The sequence below is a fragment of the Vollenhovia emeryi genome, unplaced genomic scaffold, assembly GCF_000949405.1.
Source record: "Vollenhovia emeryi isolate VEMERY1.0 unplaced genomic scaffold, V.emery_V1.0 DF939222.1, whole genome shotgun sequence".
Lineage (NCBI taxonomy): Eukaryota > Metazoa > Arthropoda > Insecta > Hymenoptera > Formicidae > Vollenhovia > Vollenhovia emeryi.
In genome coordinates, this window is record NW_011967144.1 from 70,308 (window position 1) to 83,025 (window position 12,718).

The 12,718-nt window shown below is 47.8% G+C and overlaps 1 protein-coding gene across 3 annotated transcripts in view; it reads left to right on the top strand.

The window, feature by feature from the left end:
• LOC105560750 (rab11 family-interacting protein 4) overlaps window positions 1-12,718 on the top strand; it is a 32,742-nt gene that overhangs the window by 14,680 nt on the left and 5,344 nt on the right. For 2 of the 3 annotated variants that reach the window (XM_012010126.1, XM_012010125.1), the window contains exons 3-4: window positions 344-382; window positions 1,460-1,574. The exons of the other annotated variant lie outside the window; for it this stretch is intronic. In XM_012010126.1, the coding sequence (XP_011865516.1) occupies window positions 344-382; window positions 1,460-1,574 (154 nt within the window). The remainder of the gene's footprint in view (window positions 1-343; window positions 383-1,459; window positions 1,575-12,718) is intronic. 3 annotated transcript variants of the gene reach the window in all.

The window sequence follows — 12,718 nt, forward strand, 5'->3', positions numbered from 1 at the left end:
TAGTCGATGCGACATCGTTTCGACGTCGATCAACAAGTCATTTCTCACTGGGTCGTGCTTATATTTAGAACAAATGTTGCACAATTAAATGTGGTAGCACGCAGCAGGAGTTACTATTTAGCACTGACGACGACGTATTTATATATTCGCAATTGCACTCGTGGCTTCCTTTAGAAGCCGCAACTTGGCTCGCGATCAAAGCCACGTTTGACCGTGAAATTTGGCAGCGCGTGATGAACGTAGGTAGGAACGCAATGTGTGTCGCTCGAACGAGTAATCTATAAATAAGTAAGCATCCTGCGATGAAACGTAAAGGAGACTATCTTGGCGTTTATGCTTGCAGCTCGGGCAAAAAGAGACTCAGCAGCAACGCCTTAGCGAGGTAAGATAATTACTTTGTCTCTCGTAAAGCCATCGGTTCTCCTCAATCGACCGCGGCGTTTCCACGTTTGTTCCGAACGTTGCTCTCCTTTCCGCTATCTCCCCGCGCTTTTTTCTCTCCCGATTTACCCACGCGTGCAAGAGGAAATGAATATCTCGGACAAAAGAGTTTACCGGCCGTAGGATGATGCCTCTGCATCAAGGCTAACAATTCCCGAAGTCGCTCCTTTCACGGAACTCGAATCGGACGGACTTTCTAAAGCGTGGGCGTGCTTCTGTTACGTTACTCATGTTCCATATCCGCGATTTACCTCGATATTTGCGTTTCCTTCCACGCTACCGTTGTTACTTCCAGCTACGTGTCTTATCCACCCGTCAAACTCCGGGGCGGAGGGGGAGGGACGTTCGACGCTCACGTACGAGGAGAGAAACGTATTGTCGCCTTGAAGAAAAGAAGCCGCGAATAAAAAATAATTCTTTCCCATTCATTTTTAATACAAACCAGAAAAATTATCTTTTAATATCTTCCTAATTGGCAGAACTTTCACAACTTATCTTTTAATCGCCGAGAGAACTTTCACAAATCATATTCGCTTTATAATCGCTCGTAATTAATTGTTTCTTCAGTAGAGATATCTTTCTACATTTTTACTATATGTAATTTTTTTTAATAACTTTCTGAAATGTCGCATGCGTGGCTGTGCAATACATTAAGGCCCAGAATCCTGCTTTCTTATCGATAAAAGCGCCCTTAAAAGTGGCTTGCAGCCAACCAGAAGGCTTGTTACCTACTTTTAGGGACGCCCTTGTCGATAAAAGGGGGTTCTGAGATTACGGGCTTAAAGGCCTGTGTCCACGACGCTAGAACTTGGTCCAAGCTTTAGTTCCGACAAATGTATAGAGCCCATCAGCTTGATACTTTTATGGAATAGCTGCAAGTCGATTAACCACACGTTTCTTGGAACTAGAACATGGACCAAGTGCTAGAGTTTCGTATAAGAATAACTTCGAAATTTCGTCTCAAAGTCAACGATCCTTTTCGTGGAATGCTAAAAGTCTTCCGATACGACGTTTACAGCCAACTTTATCGCAGTGGCAGCTTCAACAGCTCGGGGATCGGCTCAAACTACGATCCTGCGGACGATGTGTTTAGCGACGTGTCTTTGGAGGACGTCATGGATCTCAGCCACAAAGTGAGTGAGACCTGCGATTTTTACGCAATTCTTTGATTCGTTCCTTAAATCGGCCGCTCGCTCGTACAAATGTTAACGAATTTCCGCCTTTCGTTGCTCCGAGCGATAAATCACTCGAACCACGTCGAGGGAGCGACGCGAACGGAGCCGCAGCGCGAGCGCGAGAATCCGCTCGTCAATTTGCGAGCGAAATTTCCGCCAGTTCCTCGCGTCAACCCGATTTGCGAAACGTCGTCCGCCGTCAAAATTACCGCGTCAAGTCACTTCCGTATAGTGGCCGAGGATGCAAAGTGTCCCCCCGAGTCCCGGAAGGTCTTGAGGATCCGTTCGCCAATGTGCGCGACGCGGTCCCGACATTCCTACGGCGGCGCGCATCGAGACTCCGACCGGGACCATCCGCATCCTGCGGCACGGCCACCTTATCCGTTCTACCCTCCAACCCCTTACCCACGTTGCCCCTCGTACGACCCGTACGCGGCGTATCACTGCCACCCGAGCGCGTTCTATCCGACGCCCTACTGCGCCCAGCACGACGCAACCAGGGAAGAGGCCGCGACTTGGTCCTGGTTCACCGTCGCTCTCCTCGTCCTCCTCGCGATCGGCTCGCTCGTGTTCGTTTACCGTAGCACTTCCCGTGAAACTCGCCGGAAGATCGCCGCTTGGCTGCGCTCGCTCAGGCTCGCGCCACAGGTAATCCCGCCTGCCGATTCTATTTCGCAGCCGTGGTCTCGCGGAATCAATTCGTAGGACACGCGGATAAACCGCTCACAGCTTGATTCGACTGACCCTTTCGTGACCACCGGGACATATAACTTGATGTTGTTAATTATCGCTGGCGACCCTGAAGAATTTTCCTGTCAGTCAATAGTTTAGCATGCAAATTATTAAATCTGTTAAAAGAATTGAAAATAAATAATTCGGTCGCGAGAGGGTTAACTACTCTACGTAACTTACATCTACTGTGAACAAGGGCAGGGGCGGATATTAACTTGTCGATGTCAATTAATGTCTATCCTACAACTTTTAAGAAACAATAATTTCCGTGATATAACGTTAACTTCGCCGGTGACGTGTGACAAAGTTGACTTGTCTCAAGGATGAGTCACGAGATCTCTCGTTCGTGACATCATTGACCAGCGGTGACAAATCTGGGAATTTTAAGTTTCACCGATAACCTTCTACGTGAATCCGCCCCTTGTAGCCAACGAAGAAAGAAACGAAACAATCCTTAAGGGATTATTCCTCTTTAACGGCCCAAGAACTATGCTTATCTTTAACAATTTCTTTTACAGTACATACACCATACAATGAAATAAATCTTTTCGGTATTTATTAGGGCAAATAGCAAAATGGTGCCAGTTAAAAAAAGTTTTGAAAAGTACTTTTTCCCAAACTGGCACCATTTTGTTATTTGCAAATAAAAATTATTAATTGAGGTTCGGGACATAGCGACGCTCACACAGTTTAAGAACCTTTTTGATAAAAGTCACCAACGCAGCGGACTTGCACCTTTTTTTGACACGCCATTCGAACGGCGTAGAAAACGCTTAATTGAAAAGTTGTTTAAATTATGACAAACATTTTTTGGCGTTATTTAAGAGTGCCCTAATAAATCCCCCAAAAAAATTTCTTTCATCGTACGGTGTATTTAGCGTGAACAAAATTGTTAAAAATAAGCATATAGTTTTTGGGCCGTTAAAGTGGAATGACCCCTTAACTTTTATCGATCCAAGAGACCACACGAAAGGAAGATAAAAACGCACCGTATGCACCTTTCCCGCCCTTGTTGCACAGGGCTATAATCGCGGGGACTGAGGTCCCCGTAAAGGCGTCGCTTCCTCTGAGGTGCCCTGGCCTGACTGTCTTTCTCGGCTCGTGCAGACCGCGTGGACGGGAACGGCGACACGGGACGCGACTCAGAATTGCCCCGTGGAATCCCTCCGGCGCGCCGAGCGGAACGGAGATCACGGTCCTTCCCGTGAGGGTCGCGGGGCATCCTCTTCGTTAACAGACACGGTAACAAGGACATTCGTCAATCCCGTCTACGAGGACGATCGCGACGGGAGCGAGAACGAGGAGGAGAACGGGGACGCGCGGAGCGAGATCGCGAGAGACACCGAGAGATATCGCTCGGTCCACCGGTATTTCCATTTCGAGAGGTGACCGGGCGCAGGGTGAAAATCTCGAGCGAGAGACCGCGACGCAATTAGGAGAAACGAGGAGAGATTTGATACACACTGGGCCGCCAACAAGGACAAGTAATAATTGCTTTCGACGGGAGAGATTTCTATTTTGCTCGGAATAAGAATTTACTGAATCGATGCAATTTCGGTGAGTCCACAAGTGGATCCTACGGCTCGAAAGTTTGCGAGAAATTTAAAAATATTGGCGAATGATTAAATACTGAATAATTATAAATGATGAAAAGCACAATTGTAACATAATAATATAATATAATACGTTTAATGGAATTCCTTATGGGAAACTCGATAAATAACTAATTTAATAATTTAATATTTACATTAATTATAATATACTTTTTGCACATTATAAAACATACAACAGAGATTGTAATCAGAAACAAAATGGAGCAAGTAACGACGTAAATGTCAAAAGTTGTGAAAAATTAAGAAACAATAATTATCTCAAATAAAAGCGAGCCCCTCCCTAGTAGCACAGTGCATTGGCTAAACATTGGTCCAATACAACCAAATATTGGGCTAATGTTTAACCATAATGTTTGGTCAATGCACTGCGCCACTAGGGCTAGTAGCACACTGCATTGGCTACACATTGGCTAAACACTGGTCCGATGTTGGTTATATTAGAAATACATTGGCCGATAATGTCCAACGTAAAGTCAAATATTGGCCATGGAATAAATGTAAATATTGCACGATAATAATTACATGATATTAGATTTATATTGAAAGAGCACTGGCCAATATTTAACAATGCAATAAGAATGTTGGTCTAATATTGATACAATATTAAACCAATATTGCTAAATGGACATATTGGCTAAATAAGAGAAGGCGTCCATCTTACAATATTGGACCAATATTGGAAATACTATAGATTTACATTATTTTCCAATATTGCGCCAATACATTGTGCTACCAGGGATTCTCTTATGCTGATCGCTCGGTTTGCGTCATCGCGAATAAACGACAGCGATAATTCTCGTTCCGCGTGTTCCGTTTAGATCTCACCGAAATTACACCGATTCCGACGTCGGTTGTGCCAATTCCGGGAACACGACGTATCGTTCTGTTACACGCGAAACCTTTATTATACCCCGCAGATAATTTCGTGCGAGCGGAACGTGCGGCTATCGCGTCGGGCGTAGAGCGGCAACGTTGTCGCGATGAGACGTCAATTAAATTGGCAAGTTCGCGTGTGTGCGCCCACGTGAAGCGGATCGTAGCGAGAGATACGCGCCCGCCCGAGTAATTTACCGAGTTGCGGCCCGCGGGACGAAGCTCGACCTGGTTTACCGAAGCCACGACTGCAGCTCCCGCGCTCGACGGCGCTTCAACTGGTGAACGTGAGTCACCTCTACCTCGAGCTTCTCCGCTTCAGCGTCGCGGCGAGTAGCCTCGCGTAGGAACACGGAAGGTGATACGCGCGGCATGGCCCGCACGGCGCAAGCCGCGGGTCTGCTCGCGTGGGTCGGATGGCCCTTCGTGAGTTTCCTGCTGATCGCGGCGTGGATCGCTTATCTAGTGAGCAAGGCGTGCGAGAGGTGCATGGCACCGGGTACGAGGTGACCCGCGATCGGCTCGGCCGCGTATCCGCAGGGAGAGACAACCCGGAGAATTCGTTCGAGCGAATCGGACTGACTCGGGGAAAGAAGTGGTGTACGGTTAATAAAAGTCAGAAGACGCGTTAAATAGTAAGTTATGAGGCTGCAGATTGCGATTTTACAAGTATCCCACGCAGCAAACAATGTCACAAAGATATCTGGGAGATAATTAAATATCTCGATATCTGATACAAAAAACTATTCAGATATCGCTTGGATGTCTGAGAGATGTCTTCCACATTCCAATAAGTCGTGATTATTGGAATCTGAGATCTGATTTTATATCAAATATTAGATATCTATAATGTATTTTAGTAAAATCGGATTTCACTTATTACAGAATGGACAATGCGATAAATGAAATACATTTTTTCCTTATCAGTTCCGGCATAAATTATTGAGGAACACGACCTCTATAAATCAGCCTTTACTTTTATATACTGTTATTGTAAACTCATATTTATCTTTTTTGCATTTTCTGTCGTACTTTTACCTTTTCGTCTAAATAAGTTTAGAAAACTTATTTCGAGGAAAGGTTAAATAATAAACCGTTATTTAAAAACAAAACAGAAAATAAAAATATTCAGCACAAATATCATCTACGACTATCTCAAATATGACCGGTGACATGATATCTGATTTAAGTCTCAGATATATTTTGCTGTGTGGGATGGAATACATCGGGGATTCGACTCGACGTGATGCGCTGTAATAGCCATCGCGTGATCCTTCAAGCACTCGAATCTACTGAATCATCCCGTGAGTAATGCGATTTTTCAGAGATGTTTTTGAAATGGGAAAGTGCAAATTTGACATTTTAATCGAAATCACTTACAACTTCTTTCCAGCTTCTTAATCTCATGCGTTCAAACCCCTGGCGATAAAAGTTTTCCGGATTTGAGCTAAGGAATAAGCCTAGATAGCACGAAGTTCAACGTAAGTTCATAGAGAATTCATTTTAAAGATTACCTGGAGAAGACTGAATACTTTAAGAATCCTTGAAGAATCAGCCTCAATCAGTTTGTCTTAAAGTATTCGTCAGAGGTTCATTATCGTGCACGTAACTTCCTCAATCATTATATTTTTTCTGTGAATTTCTGAACAATTACAATTTAAAAACAAAAAAAAATATTCAGCACATATCATCTACGAGATATCTCAAACCTGCAGAAAGGCAGAAAACTTGAAGAATTCTACTTTGCGAATTCACTGTGCTATCTGGGAGTCACTTTATCTGTTATATCGCATTATTGATGGGATGACTCAATTATAATCGATTAAATTATTTCGGGAACTTCTGCAAATCCCCACAGAGAGTACAAATCTAATCTATCGGGGTAAAGTAACCAAATTTGAACTAGATATCAAATGCGGATCAACAATGTGACGAGTCGCTAATAAGCGACATAAAAACGACAATATAGCATAAAGTTGTAAATATATAAAAGGGCAAAATTTAAGTGAACTACTTTAAAATGTCACTTAGCGACTCATCAAATTTTTAATCCGCATTTTGCCACCTTACCTACAGGATCATCCAGCGAGAAATGACTCGTCGATCGATGTCGAAACGACGTCGAGTCGACGTCGACACCGTCGACGTTGATTCGACATCAATTTGAAAACGATTCGATATCGTTTCGACGTCGACCGACGAATCATCTCTCACTGGGCAGGGACTCGATCGTAAATTTCTTCTTCTAGCGACGAAGAGAGGAAAAATTTCATTGACGAATTCAATATTTGTCAATGAAATTTCTTACTTTTCACGAGTGCACGCTAGAGGAAAAGATTCGCGGTCGATGGGGCTCGATCTACTCGAGAAATGAAATTTTTTGGACCGCGAGAGCAACTTTTTCATACGAAATCGTAACGATCGAATGTGACACCTGTCATGTGGACGGTGGAGACTAGAGCTTTTAATTGGATAAGTGTTTTAAGATTCACGTGTGCACGTAATTCGTGTACACGGATTTTATGTACCTTCATTTACGTGTACCTGCGTACGTGACACGTGTACACGTGTAGTCATGTATGCGATACGTGTACTCGAATATCCGCGTATGTGACACGTGCAGATAATGAAAATAATAATAATATGCACGCATAATTGCAGCATTCCAAGTTTCATCCAGATTTCGTCACACGGTTCTCCAAATATTTCCCTACCGGGGTATACACGGCCGTTTCCATATGTCACATACACGGATATTCGTGAACACGTCACATTCACGTGTGCAGCACGAATTCTTTAAATTCATCTACACGAATTAAAACACGGTCAAGTTAAATACACGGATCACGCGTGTGTCTAGCGAACACGTGAATGTGACACGTGTTCACGGATTCACGTGAATAAAGATTCTTTAAATTCGTGCACGCGGGTTAGAACACGGACAAGTTAAATACACAGGATTACGCGCGTGTCTGGTACACGTGTACCAAGGAGGAGACTGGATGGCGGCAACCCCGAACGCGCGCGCCCTTCGCACGTGTCCCCCGCGTGCGTGTGTGTGCGCGTGCGTGACCGCGTTTCCGCGTCAGATGCCAGGGGCGGTCTGCGTTCCGTCACTATGACGTGCAACGCACTCGCGCGCGCGCTGACACACATCCGCGGTGTGATGCAACGGACAGCGGGGCGGGTTATCGTTGTTCCGGGCGCGCGTTAGTCCGGGGAGAGCGTCTCTCTACGATGTGCGGATAACGCGAGTTGCTGCGCTGCGCTCGGGGGCGTTTCTTTTTTTTTATCGACGAGCGCGCTTATCGCGGGGGGGGGGGGGGTGATAACCACGGCGAGTCCAACCGAGGACCCATGTTGTCGAATACGCGCAGCGGGAGGCATTCCGCGAGAAAGGAGCGAGCTGGAAGACCTAGTGAGCAAACTTGACAGCAGATTGGCAGCGGAGCTGGTCGGATATTGCAAAGAGATTCGGTAAAAATTTTTTCCCCCTTTGTCGACCGAGCCTGTCGATATAATGTTATAATCTGACAGCCCTAGAAGATGCACAGTGGCACTGGCTAAACATTGGCCCAACGCAACCTACCCAGATAGCCAAACGCGCTCTCTGTTAACATGTTGCCAAAATCCTTGGAACAACTAATTGTAACACATGTCCTCAGTGGTCGAGTTGGCGAAACGCGCCCGCCTAGAGTGTGGGGAAGTTCAGGTTCAAACCCTGGCTGGGGGTAATACTTTTCGCAATAAATTTTCTGTATTGTCACAAATGCCAGATATGGTCAAAAAAGCACTGAAGTTGCTAATTGTAACAGACTCGGAACAAGGTGAGTCAGCATTACGTCTGTTAAATTGAACTCGTGTGAATTCTAATTAAGTCGACCAATTGTTCGCAACGTGTCAGCCTCGTGATGCTTCAAGCCAACGCCACGATACTATTTTTCCTACTGGATCGCTTACGTGAACCAATAAGGATGCAGAGTTTTAGATCAGAACTGACTGAATCTCGATTGGCACTCGTGAGCAATCCGGTAGGAAAAATAGTATGCCGTTGGCTTAAGATGGGAACGACGATTCGTCATTTCAATCATTTTAATCATTACGATCTTCGATTTCAAAATATGTTATTTTCTATCGAATGTCGTTTCCTTTCCATTCAGGAAAATTATCCTTAAATAACAAGCATATATGTTCCTTGATTGAAGTATACAAGTTTTCTTCCTTTAACGCAATATAATCTCATTTCAAGATTTTCACGTTGAGACTAAACCTATTTTCAAAGGAAGAATCTTCTCTTTTTCTATGCACAAGTGGTCGTGTTGCTGCATTCGGAATGTATTTACTTCGATTTGCCGGCAAATGTTACACAGCAGATACATAACGGCACGTGCAACGCATTAATTTGCTCCACATGCTACTTGGCTATCTGGGAAATGCCGGGCCGACGTTTAACTAACGTTTGGTCCATGCACTGTGCTACCAGGGAGCGGATAAACGGCAGAAATCCGTTATCTGTGATTCCGTGCCAGCGTCCGTCATTCCGTAATGGAATGTGTCATTCGAACGATCACGAAACAGCTGATTGATTCCGCTTGATATTTCGTTAGTAGACTCCATTATGTCCCCGTTGGCATTTTATCGATGAAATTTGCAGCAGACGCGCTTTCGGAGCCGGACGAACTTGGCTGGCCTGGATTTAAATGATCGCGAGACGACAAACTCCATTTTATTTCTGTTGCCGTTCTATCGATATAGAGTTTACGCTTTCAAAATCTCTTCGCGACGGACTTGGAGCTCCGGCGAGTTGTTTGAAAGCCGTTCGATCCTTTCACGACCGAATTACTTCTTATTATTTTCCAAAGGGGGGGCACACCGGCGCACGTCTCGAAGCACCGGGAGAGAAAGAGAGAGCAGAAAAATATCTGCGGGGGATTTAAATGCCCCAGCGGCGAAAGGGTTAAACGCGTTCCGTGCGCCGCGCCGTTTTCGCATGGCTTTCCGTTGCAGGCGCGATGGCACCGCGATGCGACAAAACTACTCCACACACGTGAATGTCGCGTACGTAATGCGTCGATCGATATTGCGAAATAATTTATGGCAATGCTTGTATTAAACGGCCGCGGCGGAAAGTTCCGTTCGGCGGTAAAGAAACGGCGAGAGGACGAAAGGAGGAGGACGCGCGACCCAGTGAGAAATGATTCGTCGATCGACATCGACACCGTCGAATTGACGTCGATTCGACATCATTTCGACGTCGATCGACGAATCATTTCTCACTGGGGAATCACAACGCTCGGAGAATCGCGTTGGCAATCGCGCCGCGCGGGTTGCAAAAGCTCGGCGCAGCCTCCGGCGTGCACGGAGCCCGGAGAGTAGCCGGGCCCGCGCGACGTTTGTCGCGTTTCACCCGGGTGTTGTCTTCGCGGCGAAACGCAACGGGTGGCATCCATCGATTTCCGTCCTGACGGGACCGCGTCGTCGCGTCGCGTCGCGTCGCGTCGGCAACGCGTTCTCCTGGGTGTGGAGAGGCGAGGAGAGGCCAGGGCACGTTCGACGTAACGCCCAGCGGTTATCCGAGTGCGCGGAGTTAGCTGGCACGCGATATGGAGCGCGCAAATAGCCTCAACGGCGACTACTCCCCAGACTCCCCGGCTCGAAGTGGGCGATCAGATAGAGGCGCGAGAAGGAGAGAGAGCGAGAGCGCAAGAGAGAGAGAGAAACGTGCGAACGAATAGGGGAACTCGTAGTGTATTCCTGGCACGTAGAGTCGCGCCTAGGACGCGGTGGAAGTGCGCGTGACTCCGCGCGGAAGGAAGCCCCGGAGCGCATTTTCGATGCGTGTTAGCGCGGCGCGGCCGCACGTCGCGACGGTGCGGGCGACGGCGACGACGACGACGACGACGGAGGAGGAGCGGCGGGCCGCGCGCGCGGGGATGACGGAGTTGCCGGCGCTCGTCGCGATACAGGCGATGACGTGACGCGATAAACACGGAGCGCGTTCCGGCCCGGGGCGAGAACCGCGTCGCGCCGCTGCGCGATGGAGCTCAACCTTTACGAGGAGACGAGCGACGGCCGCGCGTCGTTTTCCGGGGAGGGGCCGTCCTCCGGGCCCGGCGCCGGCCTCGAGTACGACCTGTGGGAGGGCCAGTTCCAATTCGTGGGACAGCAATCGCCGCCGCCGCCACGCAGCGATCGGCACCAGCCTCGTCGCCGTGGGCACCGGCTCAGCGAGCAAGTAAGAGGAGCAGCGCGCGAGCAAGTCGGCGGGATTTTTTTCGACTCGTCGTCGCCGTCTCGCCGAAATTCCGCTTTCCCCCCTCAAATTCCTCCGCGCGTACCACCCGCCAGGTGGGGACGAGAGGCTCGCGGTTGACATCCAAGTGAACGTTTGGAGTGTGTCGTTCCAACGTAGCTGTCATGCGATGATGAATAAAGTCACGGTGACGTCATGCCGAGTGTCGTGCTCTCCGCCTGGATTTATCGCGTGTTATGGACCATTATTGCGTATATATCTGTTGCCGCGAGGAAACGCGGAGGCTATTCTCGTGCGTCCTCATCATACGGGACGTATATCTAACCGGAGAGATCTATATATCCATCCGCGACTCGCGGTAGCGGCGCGCCGCCAATTCAAGTGTCGCATTGTCGAGGACGCCCGGTGCCCAGAGCTTGGTCCAAGTTTCGAGAAATGTGCGTAGCCGATCAACGTGCAGCTTTTCACACAATATTGTATCTTACAGCGAAAATGCTAAAAGTGAATAGCCTCGTCTCTTTCTGACCGTCCCCTTAGAAGGAGACGAAGCCGCTCAATTTTAGCATTTTTCACCACGGTGTAAGATGCAGAATTAACTCCTAGAACTTGGTCCAAGTTCTAGTTCTGAGAGATCTGCAGCCAATCAACTTGCAGCTACTTTATAAAAGCTGCAAATTGATTGGCTACACACTTCTCGAAACTAGAACTTGAACCAAGTTCTAGCATCGTGGATCAGGCCTTAAGCCTTGTGTCCACGATTCAAGAACTGTGTCCAGGTTCTAGTTCCAAGAAATGTGCAACCAATCGACCTGTATCTTTTATGGAAAAGCTGCAGGTTGATTGGCTACGCATTTCTTGGAACTAGAACTTGGACGCAGTTCTTGGATCGTGGACGCGGGGTCTTCAGGGAAACGTCTCGCGCGGTGACCGAACGGCAGTTTTACGGTAACGGGCTCGGCGCGATATTACGTATCTTACGATTACGAGCGTCTTAAAAAGGCGTATCTGCTCGATTATCGTTATCGCGTGCGGTTCTTTTCAACGACCCAAGGTAGCGACCGAGGGTATTTCGCAATCGTTGCGCACAATGTCGCTGTTACATTCGCGCGGGTATAACTGCGGGGGCGCGATCGAGCGGCCGGGATACGTGGCGTAGAAGCGAGAGCTTCGTCGTCGACTCTCTTGAATTTCCGTGGCCGTCCCGATGAGTAGAAACAGGAAGGCCGTAAGTAGTCCGCGTTTCCATTGATAGCCGCGACACCATTGATAGTCGCGGCAGCGTGGGCGCGCTCGCAAAGGGAACACGCGCGTCTCCTCCGGTGTGTGCACTTTCTCCGCGCCTACGTAGCCCGCTACCCGCGGACCCACGGTGTCGATCGATCGGATCCGTTCGCACTCCCGATCGGCGGCTCTTCGTCTCCTCGGCGAACCGCGTTGTTCGACTTTTAATCCCCGACGTGTTGTCCTCTCACGTGGGATCAGAACTGTCAGTGCCCGAGCCCTCTCTCGCTTCGACTGCTGTCGTACAAGTCCCAGTCTACAATAGATGACTTAAGCCCTGAGCTTTAAGAGATTGACCAATCACGGTCAAGTATGAGTAGAATACGCGACTGTGATCAGTCCATTTCTTA